The 26,107-nt window shown below is 40.7% G+C and overlaps 1 protein-coding gene across 3 annotated transcripts in view; it reads left to right on the top strand.

The window, feature by feature from the left end:
* The first annotated feature begins 10,949 nt into the window (after positions 1-10,949).
* Positions 10,950-26,107, top strand: part of trim36 (tripartite motif containing 36) — a 48,726-nt gene continuing 33,568 nt past the window's right edge. For all 3 annotated transcript variants that reach the window (XM_012964575.3, XM_012964579.3, XM_012964583.3), the window contains exon 1: positions 10,950-11,198. In XM_012964575.3, the coding sequence (XP_012820029.3) occupies positions 11,136-11,198 (63 nt within the window). In that variant the 5' untranslated portion in view covers positions 10,950-11,135. The remainder of the gene's footprint in view (positions 11,199-26,107) is intronic.

Genomic DNA, 26,107 nt, shown 5'->3' on the forward strand with positions numbered 1-26,107 from the left:
TTTTCCCAATTCTATTCAATTGTACAGTGCTTTGATATTTTGCCACGTTTAGGTTAATATATTACACATAATTTATTATTATTATAAAGCAATCTTTGGACTATTGCCTTCAACATTTATCACTAAAAACGCAGAATACATAAAATTGTCTGTCCATTGCCCTCAAGCATACACAACAGGAGGCAGAGGCAGTACTGGGCAGGCAATGTTGGCTTCACCAACAGAAGAATGTTGGCAGAGGACCTGCCAGGCTTCCATTGGCACACAGGCTGTTTTGCCTGTGCATGCAAAGGTATTTTCAGGCACTTTGTTCCCCATTGGGTAGAATGATTTTCATAGGCAAAAAATTGTCCCATGTGCCATTACCATAAAAGCTATGTGGCTTTTTTATTTCCTTCATCTAGCTATTGATTTTCTACTCTTATTCATGTACTACCCCAGTGTAATAAATGCAAATCAGACTTGCAGAAATGGAACCTCTTCCAGCTCAGATCTTTGGCATTAACTTTAAAAAGTGCACAGTGCTGCAGTAGAAAATAAAGTTTTGTGTTGGGCACTACATTTGCAGAATCCTTCATAGAATAGGATAATAAGCTTAAACAAAGGCTGATTTTAGTGAGTACATTTAGGCTAACAGCACACAGGTTTCAGAAAAAGTCTTTGCGCTAACAGGCAGACCCCATGCCAATCAGTGCACAAAGACAGAGGCAAATAGCTTTTTGACCTGTGTCCCATTAACCTAAAGGCCAGTCGACTGCCCTAGGCTACAATACATTTCTGTGAGTGCGGTTTCATTTCAGGAACACAGTGCAGTAGGATCACATAAACAGACAAGCTCTTTGCTTTATACAGTACTATTTACAGTATATTATGACCTCTGCAACGATAAAATTAGAAGGAAAAATAACTCCCGTTATGCTGAGCACAGACTATATATTTACATATAGTCAGTACTGTTTCCAAATGCGATCCTTATATGTAACTAGTAATACAAGTGAAAATAAGTCCTCATGGTAGACTTCCCTTCAAGTTAATTTTCATTTTCTTTTCTCCCTTGCTTAGTTATGAGCAAGGGACCCCAGCAATGTGCTTTTGCTATTCACAAAGGTATTTGCATCTATGCTTCTATACTTGTGCCTGGACCCAATTGCTAGTTACAAGCACTTTGCAACTGATTTCTGTCTTATTAACCCCACACTAACATTGTTAGTGTTGCCATTTGGAACATCTACTATTCTACAGAATGGAATGTCAGACAAGAGATGAATTAAACTCTGAACAGAATGCATATAAAAATAGAATGGAATGCAAAACATGTAAGGCCTATATATGCATATATTCATGAATATAATCAACAGTGGAGGCGTACATTCTTAGTTTCAAAATATAAATCCACAATATCACACATATTTTATATTCGCTTATTTATGCATTGATATTTATTCGAGTTTGGTTTTACCTCTTGATGAAATAAAACATGGAATGTATTATTTTTAGAAATATAACTGTAACAATATGGATGAAAATAAATTTAGCTCTTTGACCTTTGCTCAAGGTGTGGCATTTCAGTCAATTACTCATAATAAAGACTTTATTGACAGTGAGCTCACACTAAGCAGCAAGCATGCAAATACATTATGCCAGCATATCTTGTGAGGTTAAAATGGAAATGTGATGTATACATTAAACAATGTGGCACAGTGTTGGTAAAGTTCTAAAAGGCAGGAGTGGAGCCATATGCAAACCTGGCTGTACTTTTCTGATTGTATACACATATAACAGTTAAGGACATGCACACACAAATTCATTTTGCTTGTTCAACACATATTTGAGCTAAATTTAGCTAAATTCTCGTGTATTGAAATATATATAAAACATTCTCCAGGGGTTCTTGGCTGGGACCCCTATAGCTTTTTCTGGCCCCTGCAGCGTAATTCTGTCCATGACCTGGGCCAGCTTCCAAGTAAATAATCTGATAAGAATGTGTGTAATTAATGTGTTCCCCATATATGATTTTGGCTTTCATTACCACTGGGGCCCTTAACACATACCGGGTGTTCGGTTTACCCTTATGAACAGCATTTCCCTACAGGCACTTGCTTGTTGCTAGGAAAATGTGATACTGCCAAATGCCACATAAACATTTAGGGGCTGATTTACTAACCCACGAATCCGACCCGAATTGGAAAAGTTCCGACTTGAAAACGAATATTTTGCGACTTTTTCGTATGTTTTGCGATTTTTTCGAAATCTGTACGAATTTTTCGGATCCAATACGATTTTTGCGTAAAAACGCGAGTTTTTCGTATCCATTACGAAAGTTGCGTAAAAAGTTGCGCATTTTGCGTAGCGTTAAAACTTACGCGAAAAGTTGCGCATTTTTCGTAGCGTTAAAACTTAACGCTACTTAATCGCAAAACATACGAAAAAATCGCAAAGTACCGATCATTACGAAAAAAACGCAATCGGACTCCATTCGACCCGTTCGTAGGTAAGTAAATCAGCCCCTTAGACTTCTTTGTGTAAAAGTGATACTGACACTAAAAACCTACTCTTCAAAATATGAATGTAAATTAAAAGATACCTATAGGTCTTGCTGATAATTTTTTTCTGATAGGGCTGCTTTTGTAATTGTTACATGATAACCTGTTACCTCAGTTATAGCTTCTAATGCTAATGGACTCCTGCTGCACAAATATGGCAGCCCCCTCATAGAAGAACATGGGGGATAAGTTAGGTAATGTAAAAGCATCAGCAAATACATTTAAGGCAAAATTATATTATAGCATGCAAATACAATGTTATGATAGATATAAAAAACATCTGGTGACAGGTGGCCATAAACGGGCAGATTTCAGCTGCCGACACGGGTCCTTCAGACTGATTCGGGAGCTTATTTGTTTGTGTATGGACAGGCCTACCCAACCAATTATCTGGCCTAAAATTGGCCAGATACTGATTGTGCAGGTTTGAGGGGGCTTGTTGATGTAGCGCGTTCTTCGAAAGGTCCTATTTTTGTTGTTGGTGACTTCACCAAGTAAGGGGATCTTATGGTATGTGGACACCATTAGTCCAGGTGCAGCACATTAGGTTAGGTGGGAGAACAGGTTAGAGGCCCTGGGGCCCCCATAGCCCACCTCACCCCCTCTGGATTCTGGGCTATGCAAATTCAATTACTTAAAGATTTCCAAATTTTCCTCCAACTCAGGCCAAATAACATGTAGCTAGCCAGACAGTACATAACAGTTTTAGGGCAAAGACACACTGAGCTACTTAGTAGCAGCTACTTGTGATGGCTACTAAAGGCCAGAAAATACCCTGCCATAGACAATACTGAGAATTGCCTCTGCTAAAACACAGAGACAATTATTAGTAAATGATCAGTATTGTCTATTATTTTAGCTGTGACAAGTAGCTGCTACTAGTAGCTCAATGTGGCTTCACCTCCAGATTAGTTTGATGCCAAGCGTTTGTCAACCGTGTTCCCTGGCCATGGGAAAATAAGGAACAGCAAGTGATATTCAGGGAAAGTGCTTGTGTACCTGAGCCCATGGGAAATAAATATGCATGTTCTTGTTCCTTATCTATTCAGGTTTACAAAGTGAAAGTAGGCCACAATCTAGTATCATGGCTGATCATTTCTTTAATAGACTTGAATAGTTCTGTTGATAAGTCTTTCAGTGTTAGGCTCTCCACCAGAAAGTGCTTTTCATATAGCAGCGACCATGGCTGTTTAGATAAATGTGTAACAAAAGGGCTGGTCACTTGATCCAATGTACAGTATCTTGTAACCAACTGAAATAAGAGATCACATGGCATGTCCCAATTCCTGAACAAAAACAGATCCAGTTTCCCATTATGACTCTTATGAAGGATGCTCAGATGATGTTACCTCCATATAATACAGTAACATTATCGGCTGAGCACTGGAAAAAGAATCCTGTATGAAAAAGGACAATTCATGCTATTGAGCTAGCCTTTGCTTAAACCCTTTTTATTTTCACTAATAACAACAGTGCTTGGGTTTGTAACCTACAGTTGCTGCCTCCCTTGCTCTGATCCTAAACACAAGTAATCAGGTTATACAATTGTGCTTCACATCTTCTTGTTTATGCACTGAGACAATGGAAATGTATGTGGGGTAACAACACTGACATAATTGAAGGGATTAAACTACTGTATAGTGTGACCTACTGTAAAAAAATATGCACAGCGGTAAAGTCAAATAAGTAGTTAGGCAGCACTTTCATGTAAATACCATTTGATGTAAATACATTTTTTACATCTGTTTTTTTCTATGAAAGTAAAAAAATAACAATTGGCAATTTAAACTGATATACCATGCTTATTATTATTAACTGCATGTTAAGCTGTTTAAATTATTTTGCCCTGTTATCTGCAGGTTGCATTATTAGATTTACAGCCAATGCAGTTATATAGTAGTCAGGTCTGGACTGGGATTCAAAATAGGTTCTGCCATTTCAAGTACGCAGAGGCCCAAACAGACCCCCACCAGCCCAATAAACAGTGACTGTCTATGGCATCTTACAGCAGCCCCTCTGGCATTTGCCAGAAATCACAGATTGCCAGTCTGGGCTTGATAGTATTTGTGGTTGAAAAAAAAGACACATGTCCATCCAGTTCAAACTTTTATTCATATAATTTAAGTCCACATGCAGGTTAAACTAAAGAAGTCCACATTTTTATAGATAATATATAATAAGATAATGTTAATGTAATAAAGCCCTTGGACATTAAGTTTACCATATAATCACCATACCATAGTATGTTTGGACTTTTGTTTTGTGGACTTTTCAGTGTGCTAAAGTATTTTCCATATTTTCCAGCACAATCACTTCTGGGGGAGAATTACACATTTATCATTCTCAATAATTGCCCACAATCTTCAGTATGTCTATGCTGGTCCAGTTTATATCTATGTACCATGGATACTTATATGCCAATACAACATGTTGGCCAGTGCATGGAGACTGACAGATGTCGAAGTGAAGAGGAGACTTTGAGCTGTCAAACGGAATTAATGAAACAGCATTGGTCAATTCAGCCCATGAGCCGATTTATTGGTACAGGATTGGGCCTTTTATCGCCAGCAGGCTAGATCTCTGTACTAGGCTATCTGATACCATTTTTGTAATATATGTGGGTGTATAGTGATATATCAGCAAGTCAAATATTGTGTGCAATTATGTGCAAAATAATAGTTAGGTACTTGTATCTATAGGTACATCTTATTTTCCTTATAACTAGAGCACTCTGTCATACTGGCTCCCACCTGAAACATGGGGTGCATTGTCAGCTTAAGAATAAGTGCAGACTGAGAATACACCCCTATACTTAACAACCTTCTTGTTGTGCCTGCACTCGGAAGCACTGAATCCGCCTGGGTACAGGCACATGCAGCCGATATCCACCAACTATTAGCAAATCTCAGGTTTGTTGGCAGATATCAGCTGTATGTGCCTGTAATAAAAAGATATTTTAGGGCTCTGGCACACGGGGAGACTAGTTGCCCGCGACAAATCTCCCTTGTCGCGGGCAACTAGTCTCCCCGAAATGTCATCCCACTGGCGAGAATGTAAATTGCCTCCCTATGTGCCAGAGCCCTTAAGTGTAGGGGCCCCATGTACCATTGCCCTAGGATGCTGAGAACTTAACTTGATTTATTAGGAAAGCAATGGAGATAAGGAAGCTTAGCAAATTGATGGAAATTTAGGAAAACTGTATACAAATTCCCATGCTAATGAGAAGCAGGCACCAAGCAAGTTTAGTAACAATTTAAGCTAGAACCCCAGGTTCCCCAGTCTTACATTCTATATTTATTATAAATGTGTCACCACCACTTTAAAGGAGAAGGAAAGTCTAAATCACTTGGGGGTGTCAAAATGTTAGGGGCTGGTGCTGTTTTCTCCTAACAGGGGCACCAGCCGGGGTACAAGGTAAGCGATTTAAGTCACTTGGGGGTGCCTAACATTTTGGCACCCCCAAGTGACTTAAGCTGGCCATACACGCACCGATAATATCATACGAAACCTCGTTTTGTACGATATTCGGTGCGTGTATGGCAAGTCGGCGAGTCGATCGGTATCGCAGGATAGAAGGCGCCTGACCAAAATCTGCCGTCAGGGCTGAATTGGCAGAAGGAGGTAGAAATCCTATTGTTTCTACCTCCTTATCTGCCGTTTTAGCCCTGAAGGTTAGTGGCGGGTCTGATGATCTTTCGTGCGATCGATGGTCACGTGTGTGGCCACCTTTAGACTTTCCTTGTCCTTTAATACATAAGAGTAAAGACACATGGAGCTACCAGTAGAAGCTTCTGTACCTGTCACGACTACAGAAACAAACAATGCTGATCATTTACTGATAATTGTCTCCACTTGTGTTTTAGCAGAGGCAATGTTAAGTATTGTGTATGGCAGGGTATTTTCTGGCATTTAATAGCCATGATAAGTAGCTGCTACTAAGTAGCTCCGTGTGTCTTCACCCGTGGTACACGGGCGATAAATCTTTGCTATTGCAGGCGACTAATCTCCCTGAAATGTCATCCCACCGGCAAGAATGTAAATTGCCGATGGAATGGCATACATGTCACTTCAGTTTTACGAAGTCGTCCAAAATTTCCTTGCGAGGAAACTTCGGAAAACCATAATGGCACGTATGCAATCCCACCAGCTATTTCCTCGTGTACCACCTCCTTAAATGAAAGCCAGTAGCACACTAAAATTTGTTAAATCAAGTGATTTGTGATTTATTTAGCCCAGTGCTGTCCAACTAGCGGCCCGCGACCCCCCTCTATGTGGCCCCCCACCTGTCTGGCTGCTTTGATGGCTTACCTTTATGTAAGCTTTAAATGGTATCAGTACTGTGATTAATTGCCCCCCCCGCATGGTTCTCACCTCAGATTCAGGCTGTGTATTCCCTGCATTGTTTAAAAATGTAATCCCCTGTGTTGTTCACACCTTTTAAAGCGTACATTGTTCACCCCCTGCAGTGTTCACAACTCAGACTCGGGCTGTAATCACCCACATTGTTCTCCTGTTTACACCTCACAAATAAACCCTGCACACACTACAAAAAGAACAGAAGGGCAGACAGAGTATGGCACACAGGCAGCATAGGGCAGGCAGAGTATGGCACACACAGGCAGGGTACAGGGTACTACAACCATTAATATGGGTATGGTCATGTGATAACAGGAGTGTGGTTTCAAGTGGGTGTGGTTTAAAAAGGGGAGTGGTCAAAACTGGCTTAAATTATCGGCCCTCCACCACGTAGGCCGGAAAAATTCCCTCGGTACCACAGAAGTTGGACAGCACTGTTTTAGCCTATGTATACACTTTTGATTTTTTACATTAGGACTTGCTTAGATAATGCTTAGGGCATTATCTCGCTGCTTTGACAGTAGCCAAAAAAGGCCAGAGAGCCAAAAAACAATGGAATATTGTACAGAAAATTCTGTCACTGATTTTTTTTCTGGTAATGCCACTTTGCTAAAACTAGTGTATTGCTGGGCATTTTAATACAGTTTCCTTATGGAGACATAATTATAATATTCCCATTCACTACCAACCTCTACAGATAATATGCTCCTTTTATCACACAGCTTATTTCCATCCTTCTCCTGCCAAGTACTCACCATGCAGGCACTGGCAATACTCCTTTCATCCATGGCTTTAAAGAGAGTTGTGCTGCAGGGAATTTTAAGTCACTTAACCCTTGGTACATTAGCAAAGTTCTGCCATTCTTAATCACAGCAGGCAAATGAGAGCTTAGCACCTATTAGCCTGGATCAGCAGGCAGACTCCTCTTTGATATAAGCCTATACTTTACATGGAAGGAAGAAAAGGTGCAGAAAACCTAAGGTGCTATGACCCTAGGCATGACAGCTGAAACACGCACATCAGAAGCATCTCAGTCCCACAGAAAAACAACTCATGCACAGAAGCACTATGTATACAGGTGCAAGAATAATGTGTTTATTTTGCTTTACATGCCTTACATTGGTAAGATAGTATTAAGCGTGCTCAGCAGAATTTTTTCTATGTGGTAAGATTAAAACATTGCCTCAGGCACCACTTTACAACAGGTGCACCCAGTAACTTTTTTAGGGTGAAGACACACTGAGCTACTAGTAGCAGCTACATTTTCAGGGCTACTAAAGTCCAGAAAATACCTTGGCATAGACAATACTGAGAATTGCCCCTGCTAAAACACACATAGATACACCATAGATAAACCAGTTGTTTTAGACTTAATTCTACTAGATACACATAGATACAATTAGCAGTTAATGATCAGCATTGTCTATTTTAGTAACCACAACAAATAGCTGCTACTAATAGCTCTGTGTGTCTTCACAATCAGGGCAGTGGCACACGGGGGGATAAGTCGCCCGCGATAAATCTTCGCTACCGCGGGCGACTGGTTTCCCCCAAAATGCCATCCCACCAGCAAGAATGTAAATCACCGGTGGGATGGCATACGTGTCACTTCGGTTTTCTGAAGTTACCCAAAGTTTCCTTGAGAGGAAGCGACATATATGCCATCCCACCGTGATTTACATTCTTGTCGGTGGGATGGCATTTTGGGGAGATTAGTTGTCCGCAATAGCGAAGGTTTATCACGGGCGACTGCCCTTTAGAATCAAAATTCCATTTTTAAGTAGCAGTTGTGCTCTTTTAGTGCATTATTTTAGTATTGGTTTCTGCACTACCAGCCCCACCCTCACCCCAGGGTAAGGGGTAAGCAGTATCGGAAAGAAACACAAACACCAGTCTTCTTCCCGCTTGATACACAGATCTGTACACAATACCTTGGTTTTATGTCTACAGGATACACACACAGAAGCGACTTTGGCTACCTTAAATGCTTCCTAATACTGGTTTGTACACAATCCATGTACATAAAATACAGGAAAATTTACCTTGGATCTCTACTTCTTATCCACTGGTAAGTGTGTGCTAATATTTTGTATATAACATACAAGCATTAAAAAGAAAAATACAATTTAGAAGAAAGTTTGCTTTATACAGAAAAATTTTACAGCAGTAAAACAGGCCTCATTTCCACAGTGCAGTTGCTCAAAAATTATCTTCTATCCTGGGCAGCAGGGCACAGTTATACAAGAGAAACTGGCACATATGTGAATGGCTTGTTTGACATTACAGTGATATTTTAGGAGCTCAACTTTCAGCATAGTACATGCCTTTCTGGGGACTGTCAGCAGTAGAACCCTGCAGCCCTGGGACACTGACTGTACAGTTTGAGAGCTATTATCCAGTATGCTGGGGATCTGGGGTTTAAGCCTACTAAACAATATTTAAACATGAAATAAACCCGGTAGGTTTATTTTGCCACCAATATGGATTCATGTACCTGTTAGGAAATAATTTTAAAACAAAATTATTTTCTTAAAAGGGACTGTATGGGTGATGAGTTTTCCGAATATTGGGTTTCCGGATAAGGAAACCTATACACAGTGTCGGACTGGGACCCCAGGGGCCCACCAGAAAACCCACTTTCCAACCATTTTAATCATTTCCTTACTCAACCACTTTATTCTCCAAGTCTCTTTTATTTACATGCTAGCATCTATTCCCATTTATCCTCTTTGTTCCCATTGAGAAATAGGGAATGACCATGAAGCAGGCCCAATGGTTAGGAGCAGGAGGGCCCACTGACCCCTGGGCCCACCGGGAGTTTTCCTGGTATCCTGGTGGGCCAGTCTGACACTGCCTATACTGTACTAAAAAGGCATTTGGGACCTGTGACTTACTGAACAGTACTAAAGGTGACACCTGGACAGGTGCCAACCCTAGACTGAAGTCATTGGGGCCTGTGAACATTTATGCCAGTAGTATAACTAGGCGTTACAGGGCCCCAATTTATATCAAAATGGCTTATTAATTTGGTTCTTACTGAGCCCCCATACTCCTGGGCCCCTAGGGCCTGCTTCCTCTGAAGTTACACCACCAATTCATGCCCACCCTGCTCATATAAAAGCTGTTTTTTGCAGACAGTGATTGGGAACAAAATACCCGTGGCCCAAGCCTTGGCAGCTAAACTGACAAACGGAGAGAATAAATACACCATTTCATGAGAACAGAATACATAAGCATTAGAGAAGTGTAAACCACGCAGAACTAATTTAGCATGTCCAAAAAGGTAAGGAAAGATTTAGAAATAATGGGGCTGTTATGGGATGATGATATTGCTGTAACTTGTGGGAGTGCTTGGGTTGGAATGTAAAGCAAACAGAACCTTTCAGCCATAGACATACCGCTGTTCTGTCATTGTTTCCATGTGTACTGATGTTTGAAAAATAACAAAAGGCTTTGGAAGGATTCTGAGAGATATTTCTGTGCCTGCTGACTCACAGCTACTAAACCTGATACCTGAATGAGCCAAAATACTACAACTTACCTGCACATGCTATGTGAATAGGGGTCCCCTTTATTGTATCATGTTGGCCTAATGTTAACCCCTTACTGACATGCAGCAAAAATGTTCAATTTCCAATAATTTCACAAAGAATTTCAAGTTGTAATTTCCAGACACTATTGTGAGCTTGTGAGTTTATCAGTACAATTCACTTATCTAGTATGTGTTATTCAGGGACGCTACTGGGCTTTTATTAAAACAAATTTTGGCTCAGCTTTGCTTTTAGCTATTGGCTATATCACCTGTGGAAATACCTGTTCTTTTGTGGGTGCGAGTCCCCAGCTAGGTGACATGGGAAGGGGGTGCTGTACGTTTATTCATGGTATAATGTCTGTAGCACTGGCTGTGTGGCACTGCCAGCCCTGGGAAACTGATGAGGGGAACGTTGTCCTAAGATGGAGGCGGGGAGTGCAGTGGGCGGGGCTACCGCTGGCTCTGCTTGGGCTCCTCTCATGCTTGGGTTCTTCTCTCATGAAATTTTCACATCCTTGCAACCTACGAGGGTAATTTGTTTCCATTTGGCTCTTCTCAGTTACCTGCTGCAGCTCGGTCCGGCTCGCCTTACTGGCCCCTCAGCTCATCTGTCAAACTTCGGAGAGTTGCGTCCGCTCCGCTGCTGCCGCTGCCTGATCCCACTCTGCCTTCTTGGAGAGACTACATGGTTTTATGCATTTAAGATGAACGGGTCGGATGAAATTCATCAGTTTGGATTCATTGTGGACACGATCCAGAAGAGTCAGGTGAGCCTGTGGCACAATGGAGTGAATGAGAGAGATTTCTGTGCAGGCATCAGGGAACAGTGATTGGGGGAAAGTGGTGATTGTGCCAGTGAGTTGCACACAATACACACCGCTATAGGCAGCAGCAGGCTGATGTCACTGGAGATGAGAATGGGAGCTTTGTAACGTAAGGATGGGGATTTCCGTGCCAAGTGTCAGCTTGCCCCCTGCGCTCTGTGGCATAAGCGCAACTAGTCACAGGCTGGCACTCACTGCCCATATGGAGCGCTCCGCACCCTGCTCCGTTTTATTTTTAGAAGTTTGCCGTGTGATTAACGTTTAAAGCACTGTGAAGTTTTACTGACACGGCCTGCCCGGGGTAGTAGATACATAGCGGTGCCACTGGCGTGATGCTTAGCGTTATGTACATGATTTAGCACTTTGCAGCTTTGCCTGCTGCTGGGGGTTGTGAGTCTGGGTCAGTGCTTCTTAGCTCCTCCTGCAGCAGCGCCAGCGTCAGGACAGTCGTGTCACTTGGGCTCTGGAGTGCGACTTGACAAACTCAACTCTCAGCTGTTTGTCCTTGACGCGCCTCCTCTGGGCCGGCCTTGTCTTTTAGTCACAGAAAGTTCAGGGACAGATACAGAAATATACTCAAACAGCCAGAAATGTACCAAACACACAGCAAGAAATATTCCCAAACACACAGCAAGAAATATACCCAAACACACAGCAAAAAATATGTTCAGACGCATAGCCAGAACTACACGTACAGCCAGAAGTATGCCCAAATGTATAGCTAGAAGTATGCTTAGATACAGAGCCAGATGTATGCCCAGATAAACAACCAGAAGCATGCCCAGGCACACAGATGGAAATATACCTAGATACACAGCCAGGAGAATGCCCAGTCGCAGAGCCAGAAATATACCCATATACACAGCCAGAAGTATGCCCAGATGTACAGCCAGATGTATGCCTAGATACACAGCCAGATGCATGACCAGATACACAGCCAGACGCATGACCAGATACACAGCCAGACGCATGACCAGATACACAGCCAGAATTATGCCCAAACACACAGCCAGAAATATTCCCAGATAAACAGCCAGAAGCACAGACATACAGCCAGATGTATGCCTAGATACATAAGCAGATGAATGCTCAGATATACAACCAGACGTATGCCCAAGCACAGCCAGAATTATGCCCAGGCACACAGCCAAAGATATACCCACATACACAGCTAGAAGTATCCCCAGACATACAGCCAGAGGTATGCCCACATACACAGCTAGAAGTATGTCCAGATACACAGCCAGAAATATGCCCACATACACAGCTAGAAGAATGCCCAGATACACAGCCAGAATAATGCCCAGATACACAGCCAGAATTATGCCCAGATACACAGCCAAAGATATACCCACATACACAGCCAGAGATATACCCACATACACAGCGAGAAGTATGCCCAGACACACAGTGAGAAGTATGCCCACATACACAGCGAGAAGTATGCCCAGACACACAGCCAGAGATATACCCACATACACAGCCAGAAGTATGCCCAGATACACAGCCAGAGATATACCCACATACACAGCCAGAAGTATGCCCAGACACACAGCCAGAGATATACCCACATACACAGCCAGAAGTATGTCCACATACACAGCCAAAAGTAAAGTTCTCTGTGCGGGCCAGAAGACTGGGAAATATCTTTTCTTATTTGGGATGTACAGTAAAATACACAAGACTGAACTAACCTCAATAAGTGTGCACTGTATATTTTTTAATCTGGCCATTCACTTAGTACCTTAACAACTTAATTTGGGGAATTTTGAGCTACAGGGCTCATATTAATTTTAATGTGTACATTGGAGATACAGATTACATACAAAAATACAACAAATGACCCACAGAAAAAAAGTTAAAAAGATCCCTGTTTAAAAGAGCTTACAGTCTAAATGACCGTCAGAATTGTACCCAGATACATATCGAGAAATATACATAGAAACTTGTATATCCACCTTATGGTTAGTGACATTGTAGCACAATGATAACGGATTGAAAAGTTGGGTTTACTGTTGCTTCTTTTATATCATATCATTATGATAATCAGGCAACACAAATATAATCTTAAAGGACAAGGCAACGCAAAATATCATTTTTTGCCTAATAAAAGAAAACAAAATTCTAAGCAGCTTTGCAATATACATTTATTACAAATCTGTAATGATTTTTGAGTTATTTGTATATATAATTACTATTAAAAGCAGTGTTTGCCTGTCCTTTTCTATTCTCTGCCCTGGTGGCTATGACTGTTGAAACAATGTAACACAAGGCAGCAGACTGACAGACCTGCCTTGCTGGAGAAGACTGACAGTTGCAACATTGTTTAAAAAGTAACAATCAGGAGTTCAGTAAATGCTGCTTTCAATAGCAATTACATTTACAAATAACTTTTAAAGCGCTACAAATTTTTAATTATTTTATATTTGAAAATTGCTTAGAATTATGTTTTCTTTTATTATGCCAAAAATTATTTTTGGGGTTGACATGCCCTTTAAATGAAGAAGTTTGGTTTTGTCACAAATACTAATGGATTCTTTTCTGTATTAAGGTAGATCTAGGGCAGTGGTTTCAGAGGTTTTGGATTTAAAGCTTAACTTTGTGAACTAACTCACATCATTAATCCTTCTATGATTCAAAGAAATTCTCACCTGGATCTCACCCTGTCTGGCATTTTACCTGTTGGTCATAATAAAGCATTCACCTCAAATATTGACCTAGCTTACCTCCAGGCTGCTCCCACCCCATCTGTGGCTTTGTGCCTCCATAGGAAGGGCAGTCCCACAGTTTTGCACTGATCAGGGGGTGCATTCTAGGGCAGCAAGAGTTGAGAAGACTGGGTCCCAGGACACCCATAGGCTACATAAAAGTTAATAGAGAGGTTGAAGATTGCTGATGGTCCAGATTGAAGTGTGTTTATGAACAGAATTGTTTTGTTAGAGGAGTAATTGATTGTGGTTAAATCATAAGTAACTGAATAAACAACCTGGAAACAAACAAGAAACCTGATGCAAGTGAGACAATAGTAAAGGCGCACAAGCAATATATAACTGTTCACCATAATGTTCTGCCGACTGATCTCTGAATATTAACCCCTCATAACCCCCCTCCACATTTAGATACTGTTAGAACTCCTTAAAACCTTTATATAATCACTCATACTTATCCCTTGCAGCCTGCTTCTACACCAATATGTTGTGGAAGAGGTCTCTGAAGGATACTGTAGGTTCATGCAATCCCATTCATTCCAGTGACTGACTGATGTATGTGGCCATTGTAATTTGTTTAAAGAAGTGATTGCATTCATTAAGACCATATTCATTATCAGATGGGAAGGGTCCCAGGAGCAAAGAAAGCCTAATTGCTATTGTCAGAGGTTAGGTAACAGTCATGGTGCAGAACACTTACACTGCTGATCTTCTGATTCTTGGGCTGTAGAAAAATGCAGGCTGAGAATCAGCCCCTCCGCTGGCATTAGCCTCCTTCTTTGCCTGCACCCAGAACTACTGAGTAGGCCTGGATGCAGGCTCTGATATGCAAACTCTCACGTTTCTCTCCAATACCGGACACGTGTCTGTATCTGGGCCGATTCAGTGGTTCCAGGTAAAGGCAAAGTAGGAGGCTGATGCCAGCAGAGGAGCTGATTCTCAGCTTGTTTTTCTGCAGGCGAGTATCATCCCCGCGTGGCATCTGCCTTATTCACATTATTGCATGTGGGTAAGGTTTCTTCTTCTTTTGGTCAGGGCCATCTTTACCTCTTGTATTGGTTATTGGTTGTTTTTGTGTTTTTTTATGTTTAATGCATAGACCCATTTATTATACAGTGCTGCGGAATATGTTGGCATTATAGAAATGTGATGATAATAATAATAATAATAAAAATAAACTTTATCTCACATAAATTATTTGTATTCTAACTGAATTGTATCCCCTTTGCTCTTTTATTTACCAGCTGATCATCCTAGTTTAATCTGTGGTAGTTTCTTAATATGCAGTGCTCAGGTTTATATTGTTGCTGCTATGCATACTGAAGGATGCACATTTGTTTTCTAAAGTACATGCCTGGAAACAATTTTTCCTTGTTTAGCATTGGTGTTTGTTCTTGAGGATACAATCGCATTGCATACGTTGTAAATACCAGTTTGTGTTAAGTCTAATGGTTTCAGGGGTCTTTTGTCAGATTCTTCTATCCAGTGGAAAATAGCACACCCCTGTCCTCCTGTAATCTGTGGTCATTTTATTTAATGGAAAGAGCCCTGGCTGAATCAAATGATACAGTGATAAATGGATATTTGAGCAAAAGAAACACTACAGCCAACATTTTGCACAGAGGTCTGCTTGTCTGTGTGCGTCAACCAGGGTGCTACTCAGGGCTGTCCAACTGGAGGCCTGCAGGCTGGATGTGGCCCTCCAGAGGATCTTGCTCAGAGGCTTCATAAACTCCACTACATGACATCATCATTGTAATGTAATCTAGCCCTCCCAAATGCTGTATAAGATATAACTGGTCTTCTACATCTAATAGGTTGGACAGCACTGCCTTAAATAATATTACCAGCAGGGGCAGATGAACATAGGCATTTTTACTGCCACCGTTTTCCCCTAAATGACAGTGGCAGTCAGAAATCCCTGTATGTCTATAGGCTATAGGTTTGCATATCTTTGGCTAATACATTACATTGTATGTGAGCTGAGAGCAGGCCAGTTTGGCTCTTACTATGCAGATCCATCTCCTTGTGTGATGTACAGTGCCAGCAGCATAAAAAGTGCTTATCTTTTTATTCAGGCCATATCCCATTTAGAGTGCTGCCTGCTAGAATCAGAGCTACTCACAGTCAAAAAAGTAAAATTATCAACAAGTTCTCTCTCTCATATCATTTTAGTCTGGCAATTCTATAACAAGTAAACGAAACAAGGAGGCACCATCCTTTCCATTGCACAGCACCCACGAAGAACACGTTTGAGAATGAAAGGCCATCTTTTTAAAGGGGCAGTAAAACCCTTTTGTTTAACATGACTTCAGGCTTGCGTTGAACATATATTTGCCATATGCATTGAATTCATGTTGAAGAAGGGGGTGCAATAATGGCCATTATGCCATTAGGGTCACTACCAGTAGTGCCTATAACAGAATAAGGTTACCAGGTAGGGGGTGGTTAATTAAGGTTGAATATTAAAAAATACTGGCGAGTTGACATTTTGCATATGTGATAAACACAGAAACCTAGGTTTTATAGCTGATCCTGGCTGGCTTGATGCTATCGTTGTCTTATAAAATGCAACATACCAGCTATACTGTTATACTTTAAGAGTAGATTTACCCCATAAACATGTGGTGAATAGTATCCAAAGTATCTAACTAGGGGTAGGCAGGAGAGGTACCTGTCTGGCACACCCCCAGCAACGCCAACCCCTAGTTCTGGCCCTGAAAGTGCATTTAGTGGCTTGGAATTCTTCTGGTTGGATCTGTGGCAATATGGATATGCAATAACCAGTATCAGAGTTTATTGACATCAAAGGCATAGAACATCCACTGCCAGCACGCTTTACTGGTAAAAGGCGTTCTGGCACCCGCTGTAAGAAAAACATGTTTTCTTCCAGGGCTCTTTATCTGACATTTGAAGCACTTTGACTTTCTGAACAGTAAAAATGATTGCTTTTTACATCTCTGGGAATGACTGGGCCTTTTATGTATGTAGAGACATAGTAGATAAAGTACCCAGGAGAACAGAAAGAGCTTATGCATGAGGGAATATTTCTCAAAGAGTAAAACCAAAGCTTATTATAATCTGCCAGTGACATTTCGTCACTCTATGTTCATTTCTAGGGGAGTTTTGAAAGCATATTTATCAATGGATGAAAGTTAGAGTTCACCCCTTGATAAGAATGCCTAACAATCTGGATGACTGTGACAAGCTCTAGTTTTACTCTTAATCCTGTTTCTGCCTTGCTATGGCCACCAATAGGGTATTCTTTATACCATACCCCAGTGCTGTCCAACTTCTGTTGTACCGAGGGCCGGAATTTTTCCGACCTACGTGGTGGAGGGCCGATAATGGAAGCCAGTTTTGACCACTCCCCTTTTTGAAACCGCACCCACTTGAAACCAAAGCCATGTTATCACATGACCATACCCATTTTAATGGTTGTAGTACAGCAAAAACCTGCCATACTCTGCCTGCCCTACCCTGCCTGTGTGTGCCATACTCTGCCTGCCCTACCCTGCCTTTGTGTGTGCCATACTCTGCCTTCCCTACCCTGCCTGTGTGTGCCATACTCTGCCTGCCCTACCCTGCCTGCGTGCCATACTTTCACTGTGTGTGCCATACTTGGCCTGTGTGTGCCATACTCTGCCTGCCCTACTCAGCCTGTGTGTGCCATTCTTGGCTGGTTTGTGCCAAACTTGGCTTGTGTGTGCCATACTCTGCCTGCCCTACTCTGCCTGTGTGTGCCATACTCTGCCTTCCCTACCCTGCCTGTGTGTGCCATACTCTGCCTGCCCTACTCTTCCTGTGTGTGCCATACTCTGCCTTCCCTACCCTGCCTGTGTGTGCCATACTCTGCTTGCCCTATGATGCCTGTGTGTATGGCACACACAGGCAGCCTACAGTGACACAATGCTGGCACTGCTCCTACAGTCTGCACAATAACTATATATTAAAAAACTTTTTAATTGCAGTACCACCTCAGTATATGTTCTTTTTGTAGTATGCAGGGATTATTTGTGGGTTTCTACTGCTCCTGAGGTGTGAACAGGGGAACAATGGGGGTGATTACAGCCTGAGCCTGAGGTGTGAACACTGCAGGGGGAAAACAATGCAGGGATTAAAAGGTGTGAACAACACAGGGGATTACATATTTAAACAATACAGCCTGATTACAGCCTGAATCTGAGGTGAGAATCATGCAGGGGGGGCAGTTAATCTCAGTACTGATACCATTTAAAGTTTACACAAGAGTAAGCCATCAAAGCAGCCAGACAGGTGGGGGGCCACACAGAGGGGGGTCGCGGGCCGCATGCGGCCCGCGGGCCGCCAGTTGGACAGCACTGCCATACCCTATACTGACACATATAATGGCATAAAAGACTTGATAAGAGTTTTCAGTATGTAGAATGTCATTAATGACGCATTATAAAAGTTATTGTAGCACCTACCTAATGCTACTTTTTCCAGCTGCCTGCTACTTGTACATATATATTTTGTGAACAAAGAAATGGCCAAATGGTGCTACTCCTGAAGACATAATTCCTGCTGAAATAACAGCTGCTGCTCTTGTCCTTAAAGTGGAATTTATAAAACCCAAATTGAGTAAGGTGCAGCCCCTACACACAGACATTTGGATGTGCATGCAGGCTGAACAGAGCAAAATGCATATCTTTTGTTTATATGCATTATTTCTTTAGCATCTATATCTGTATCTGCGAGTTCAGCATGCATTTGTTTATTAAATTGCATTTTAAGCTTAAGGCAATATTTGCAAAAGAAAAATGTCATGGGTACGTTAGTGGGCACAACCAATAAAGTGGACATGGTACAATGGAATCATTAGCTCATGCGCATAGGTGCACTTAAACATGCATCAAAACAAAGCACATGCCTGTGTGTATAGCTCCTTAGAGACCTTTAAATTAACTTTTAGTATTATGTAGACAATGATATTCTGAGACAATTTGCAATTGGCTTTCATATTTAAAATGTGTAGTTTTTTTCAGGAATTTAGCTTTTTGTCTAGTAGCTCTCCAGTTTGGAATTTCAGCAGATATCTGGTTGTTAGGGTCTTGTTTACCATATCAACCAGGCAGTGGTTTGAAGACTGGAATACAAATAGGAGGGGGCCTAAACAGAAAGATCAGGAATAAAAAGTAACAATAACAATAAAATTGCAATCACTCAGAGCAATAGTTTTTGGCTGCCGTGGTCAGTGACCCTCATTTCAAAGGTGGAAATATGTAGAATATGAAGGCCAATAATTCAAAAACTATAAAAAAAAGTTTTTCGGAATAGGACATTCTATAACATATAAAAGTTAACTTAAAGGTGAACTACCCCTTTAACTTCTTCTGAACTTACATGCATGTTTGTGTGTATCTGAATATAAGATACATGTACACATTTGCCATGCTGCATTGATTTTCAGTTTAATTGCACTACAACTTCCATCTTTTACTGCACTTATGTTAGATTGTTAAATATATACCCCACGTGGAATATTTTGCCATTTGTCCTGCCAGCACTTGGGGCAGCCCTGATAACAGATGGGTCACTGTTTGGAGGGGGTCACTGCAAACTGTACTGCCTTGTTCTGCACATATTCACACAGTGATTTGGTTTTGGAAAGTTTAAAATGTAAGATGCTTCCATAGATTTTGTTGGGGTATAGTTTTAGGCATTTTTTTGTCATGGCTTCTGGAGCTTCATTAGCCTTATAGGGAACATAGATCAGTTCTAAGTTACCTTGCGTTTGTGAAAGTGGTATTAAATAGGGATGCGCTGAATCCAGGATTCAGTTCAGGATTTGGGCAAGATTCAGTCTTTTTTCAGCAGGATTCGGATCTGGCCAAATTCATGTGCGTAGCTGAACTGAATCTGAAACCTTAAAATTACATGACTCTTTTGTCACTTAAACACAGAAGTAGAAATATTTCACCACATGCAAAGCCCACAGTTCTCTTTAGCCCCTCTGTGGCCTCATTTGCTAATGCAAATTAGTATTCAGGTTTAGTTCAGTATCCAGACAAATCTTTCACAAATGATTTAGGGTTCGGCCTGATCCCAAAGTGGATTTGGTGCATCCCTAGTATTAAATAGTAATGTACACTAGTGAAAAATAAACGGCCTCATTGCACTTTACATCCCAGCAGCCATATGGGAGTATAAGAGGCTGCCAGGAAAGTCAACAATAGAATCCCAATGGCCCTCTCCCTGTATGTGCTTGACCTTTGGCTACTAAGTGATTTCTGTTCCCATAATAAACTGTTGTGTGATGTGTTTACCTCTTACCTAACATACAGTATCAAAGCTTATAAACTTCATAAAGTCTTCCAAAATTCCATCTGTTGTACAGTGATAGGGGATGTGGGTTAAAACAATAATAATATCTGATAAACAGGGACAGTCATGTGTATGAAACAGCACTCTGTCTGCTGTTATTTAACTGGATTGCTCCTTTTTGAAAGCAATACAAACTGCTTTGAGTATTATAGGGAAGGCTCTGGCCAAAAAGAAGACACCTGTGTTATTTTAGCTCCGAGGCAGTTAGATGGGAATAGTATAGCTTTTCCATCCATTTGTTGCCAAGGTGTGCACAATGTGCTATTATGGAACAAACACTCCCTGCAGCTATCAATACTCTTGGCTAAGTGAGGTGCTGTGTAACTAGGTAGGAATCTGAACCCTTGCACGTAATAACAGAGACAGCAGACCCAGCAACTTCTTGGGTGCTAAGAAGATTAAAGGAGAAAGAAAGGTAAAAACTAAGTAAGCTTTATCAGAAAGGTAATATATACATATAAGATATAATGTAAATACAGCCATAAGCACTCACAGAAACGCTGTCAAAAGATTTCTTGTGTCTGTTTTCCTCTGCCAGAGACATGGAGCTCTCTGTTCTCTCCCCTCCCTCGAGAATGCTAAGAACTCACTCCCACCCCCTTAGGAATGTGGATCTGAGCCAATCAGCAGGAAGCTTCCTCATAGTCTTACTAACTGAGCATGTACACCAATCTTGCTCTTGGTGCAGGAGTGAGGCATTATGGGAATTATCTTTACACAGTTCAGCGTTTTTTCTTCCTGTTGGGCTTCTGATCATCTGAATGGGAGAAATATGGGGAGACTTAAGAGCACTATTGGGAGAACTGAAGGTATGCCTGCATCTTAAGATTAACTCTTTATTAGCTTTTCCTTTAAGAGACCAGTTGAGGTCCTAAATGATGTATAGTCACAATATATGTATGTGAAACAGCTCATCTTCCCTGAAGAATGAAATTCTACTGTCTGCACTATCCATTGTTGCAGAACTTTTATGTAAATAATGCCCCACATTTACTTATTCTGTTATTGTAAAGGGAGCTTGGAGCAGTGGCAAGGGTTAACCTATGGGCCAGTTAGAAAAAAGATACACCTGGAAGCCAAGAAAGTGAAACAGAGTGAGATCTTGGCTAAACATTTTTCTTGTTGGCCAAGATATCTTTGGAACAATGTCTAAATGCCTTATCAACCTATATTTATCTATATTTATAACACTTAACTAAGCCCTGACCAAAAGTTAGACCACCAAGGGTGAAAAAGTCTGGCAGCCACTGCACTAGAACAATATTGGCTTTTCTTGGACCTTAATTAAATTCCAAATGTTATTTGCTATGTAGACATTCTTGCTTGGATGGTAAGCTTGAGGAAGAGACTAAGTGCTTGGTAGGTGCTCAGTTCTTTTAATGGCAAAAATCAATAAATAGTAGCATATGTTTTGGGCAGGGTCAATTAGTTTAACTGCTAATTCGGAAGCTTATTTTGTAAGCTGTTTTATCTGCTGCATTAGAACATATTGTCCTGACTCCCTCTCTGCATACTACGCACAGAAAAATAAGGCTAGTAATCTGCAACACATTCTCATCAACTGTGATATATTAATTATGTGCCTACTATCAGCTTGACAAAGCACACAAAATTAGTATTGAGGGGTACTAACCCAGGATCAAAACCACAATAGTTATATAGTTAATATAATAAAAGGCAATATTTATTTGTCACCATGCCTACACGAAGAACTAATAATTTAAAACCCAAAAGCAGCACCAATTTGCTGGAAGGGGCCCTACCCTGAGATCTTTTTTAATCTGAAATTATACAAATCACCATACTATTCAAAATAGCACAATGCACAGGCACTCAAGCTGTGTGATTGTTAGACAGACATATTATAAAGGTTATGCAATGTTATATCAATGTTGAAAGGTAAGCAAGGCCATCCTTGTGTTTCCAATAAAGATAACTTTCTTGTAAAGAGTGCCATATATAAATCCTGTAGTAGGAATGTCCTGTTTCCATAGAGTATAAATGAACATCTTGCTGTGCCATTATTGGTAAAATGCAGTGTGTTGCAGTTATACTACTCTCCTCTAATGGAGTAAAGGACTTCTCCTATAATAGGAATATTCTATTTCAATAGGGTTTAAGTGAATATCTTGCTGTGCCAATGTAAAATTCTTTGTGTTGCAGTCATACCGCTCCCATCCCCATCTAATGGAGTAAAGGAGTTTTCCAACAATGTTACTTCCAATGAACTTGTTATAAAGTCAGCAATTATGTGCATTATGATACTTATCATAAGCTGAATCTGCAGTACTACGTATCTCCAGCAATTCACTCCACTAGTTTGCAGTGTTTCACATTCTCATCAACTGTGATATATTAATTATGTGCCTACTATCAGCTTGAGAAAGCACACAAAATTAGTATTGAGGGGTACTAACCCAGGATCAAAACCACAATAGTTATATAGTTAATATAATAAAAGGCAATATTTATTTGTCACCATGCCTACACGAAGAACTAATAATTTAAAACCCAAAAGCAGCACCAATTTGCTGGAAGGGGCCCTACCCTGAGATCTTTTTTAATCTGAAATTATACAAATCACCATACTATTCAAAATAGCACAATGCACAGGCACTCAAGCTGTGTGATTGTTAGACAGACATATTATAAAGGTTATGCAATGTTATATCAATGTTGAAAGGTAAGCAAGGCCATCCTTGTGTTTCCAATAAAGATAACTTTCTTGTAAAGAGTGCCATATATAAATCCTGTAGTAGGAATGTCCTGTTTCCATAGAGTATAAATGAACATCTTGCTGTGCCATTATTGGTAAAATGCAGTGTGTTGCAGTTATACTACTCTCCTCTAATGGAGTAAAGGACTTCTCCTATAATAGGAATATTCTATTTCAATAGGGTTTAAGTGAATATCTTGCTGTGCCAATGTAAAATTCTTTGTGTTGCAGTCATACCGCTCCCATCCTCATCTAATGGAGTAAAGGAGTTTTCCAACAATGTTACTTCCAATGAACTTGTTATAAAGTCAGCAATTATGTGCATTATGATACTTATCATAAGCTGAATCTGCAGTACTACGTATCTCCAGCAATTCACTCCACTAGTTTGCAGTGTTTCACATCAGATGATCCACAGTACAGGTATGGGATCCCTTATCCGGAAACTTGTTATGCAGAAAATTCTGAATTACGGAAAGGTTGTCTCCCATAGACTCCATTATAAGCAAATAATTCTAATTTTGGAAAAGGATTTCCTTTTTCTCAATAATTATAAAACAGTACCTTGTACTTGATCCCAACTAAGATATAATTAATCCTTATTGGAGGCAACACAAGCCTAAAATGATTTTTAGCAGACGTAAGGTATAAATTACAAAAGGATCCCTTATCTGGAAAACCCCAGGTCCCGAGCATTCTGGATAAAAGGTCCCATACTTGTATTAGCAGCTGCTATTCCATCAATATTATAGGGGGGGGCACTCAGCTAGGCGTTGCACACCTCAACAACCGTTTCGCTACTAGCCGCAGCTTTGTTGTTGCCATTAGCAAAGAATGCTAATGGAAACAACAATGGCTAACAATGTAAGTCGCCGGTGGGATGGTACACGCGGCGGCGTGATTTCGCGCAAATCGTCGAAAAAGCCTCGCGAGTCATTTTCGGCGATTTCCCGAAATCGCGCCGCCGCGTGTGCCATCCCACCGGCGACTTACATTGTCGCCGGTGGGATGGCAGGTGAAGGCAACTCGGGGAGATTAGTCGCGGGCGACTAATCTCCCCGTGTGCCAGAGCCCTAAGTGTTTTTCTCAGGATTAGTGTTGTTAATCACAATAACCTATTGGGCTAAACTACACAGGAGATTTTGAGGGTGAGTTTTTATCTGACCCACAAAATCTTGTCATGCAACACCATGCAACGGCAAAAGTAAATGCTTTTTTTTCAAAATGTTATTAAATCAGCCTTCTCTTCTATAATCTATGTCCACGCACAAATATTTCAATCATGTTGTCATCAAATATTCAGATATTCATATAGGTACCTTTTTTGTATGCTTTTTCATTAGGTTTATTGCATACAAGGCTGTTTTAAATCTTGTTAATAAACAGTGGGAACAATGCCGATCATTTTCTATTAACGAGGGCCTGGCAGGAAATTTTACAAGAGAATGCAGACATCTGGGCTTTGAATCAATAAGTGCTCAACTGGGCCATAAAGCAACTGACTGCAGTGTTTACCCCTATTCCCTATTAGATCACGGCAGTTTCCCCTGTGACCTACAGCCCTGTGTGCTATTGGCCTAAATGTTTAAACTGCAGATCTGTGATGATACATTTCATCAGTTCTGAGAATTCTAATGAGCATTTTTCTGCTTGGGTGTTTTATGTATGCATGTCCTGTTAATCATGCAGAGACATTATCAATGTATTTCTATTATCATATTAAGTTACAAAGTATGTAAAACCTTTTATATTACACTTCCTTTAACCATTGGCACTCTGTCACTAATGGCCTTTTTGACCATTTCCAATTAAGTGTTAAGATAGGTATCACTTCACAATATTTGAGAAAACTTTTTCTGAACAAGGTCTCTAAATTTTGTTGTGAAGCCATGTCAGCACTTAATAGTTGTTACTGGTCCCCATTTAAACGCTTGATTTTGATATTGGTCAAAAAGGGCATTATTATCCCGTGTGGTACTAGCATTAAGGAGACCAGATTTTGTCTTCTTTCAATGTTCTGATATCGATTGTATGTTTAAAGGAGAAGGAAAGGCTAGTAAAGAGTTCATCTCAAGCTGCGGGCATACCTTCAGTTGTCTCAACAGTGCCCTTAAGTCAGATGATCAGAAGCCAAACAGGAAGAAAAAACGCTGAGCTGTGTAAAGAAAGTTCCCATAATGCCTCACTCCTGCACAGACACCCAGACCAAGTGGGTGTAGGTCCCTCATAGATATTGTCAGATGCACAATACATGCACAGATATTATAGTCATCCGACCAAAATTTTCTAACCTGTCTGATCGACTGAACAACTGGTCGCCATGGTACGAAAATTATTGGGATGATAAGTTGGAGTTTACACAGTCTGAAAATAATATGATTATATTGGTGCGTGTATGGCCAGTTTTAGTCACTGAGCTCCTCTGTAACTTCTAAGGGCAAAGACACATGGAGCTACTTAGTAGCAGCTACTTGTCACGGCTACTAAAAGCAAGAAAATACCCTGGCATAGACAATACTGAGTATTGCCTCTGCTAAAACACACATAGAAACAATTATCAGTAAATGATCAGCATTGACAATTTTTGTAGCTGCTACTAATAGCTCCTTGTGTCGTTACCCTAACAACCTTGAGTTACAATACCCTTCTGTTTTCCTTTTTAGTGTCCATTTGTATTTTCCATTGTTTTTAATTTGTTATTGTGGTTACCCTGCTTGAAAGTCAATATATACTGACATGGTTACAACACAAAATTGTGAAGCTTTTGATTTATAAATAACCTTTGTCTGCTCTCATATCTAAGTGTTCAGTGAGAAAGCTCTTTTGTAAATAGGTTTGTAAACGTATTTGCACCCCCCTACCAATCCTGCCACTCACAATTGTCTGTTTTGCACAAAGCTATCGACCTTCGTAAAAATCCCTTAGCCCAAGCAAATAAAGACTTTGTTGATCAGTGTCCTGCAAATGAGGAGATAACATAATCAGGTTGCAAAAGATAGGTTGTTATATAGCATATATTGTTCTGTCTACATACACAGCCTATTAACTTGTAATCCACATAACAAGACCAAAAATAACTCAGG

The sequence above is a fragment of the Xenopus tropicalis genome, chromosome 1, assembly GCF_000004195.4.
Source record: "Xenopus tropicalis strain Nigerian chromosome 1, UCB_Xtro_10.0, whole genome shotgun sequence".
In the NCBI taxonomy this organism is placed as follows: domain Eukaryota; kingdom Metazoa; phylum Chordata; class Amphibia; order Anura; family Pipidae; genus Xenopus; species Xenopus tropicalis.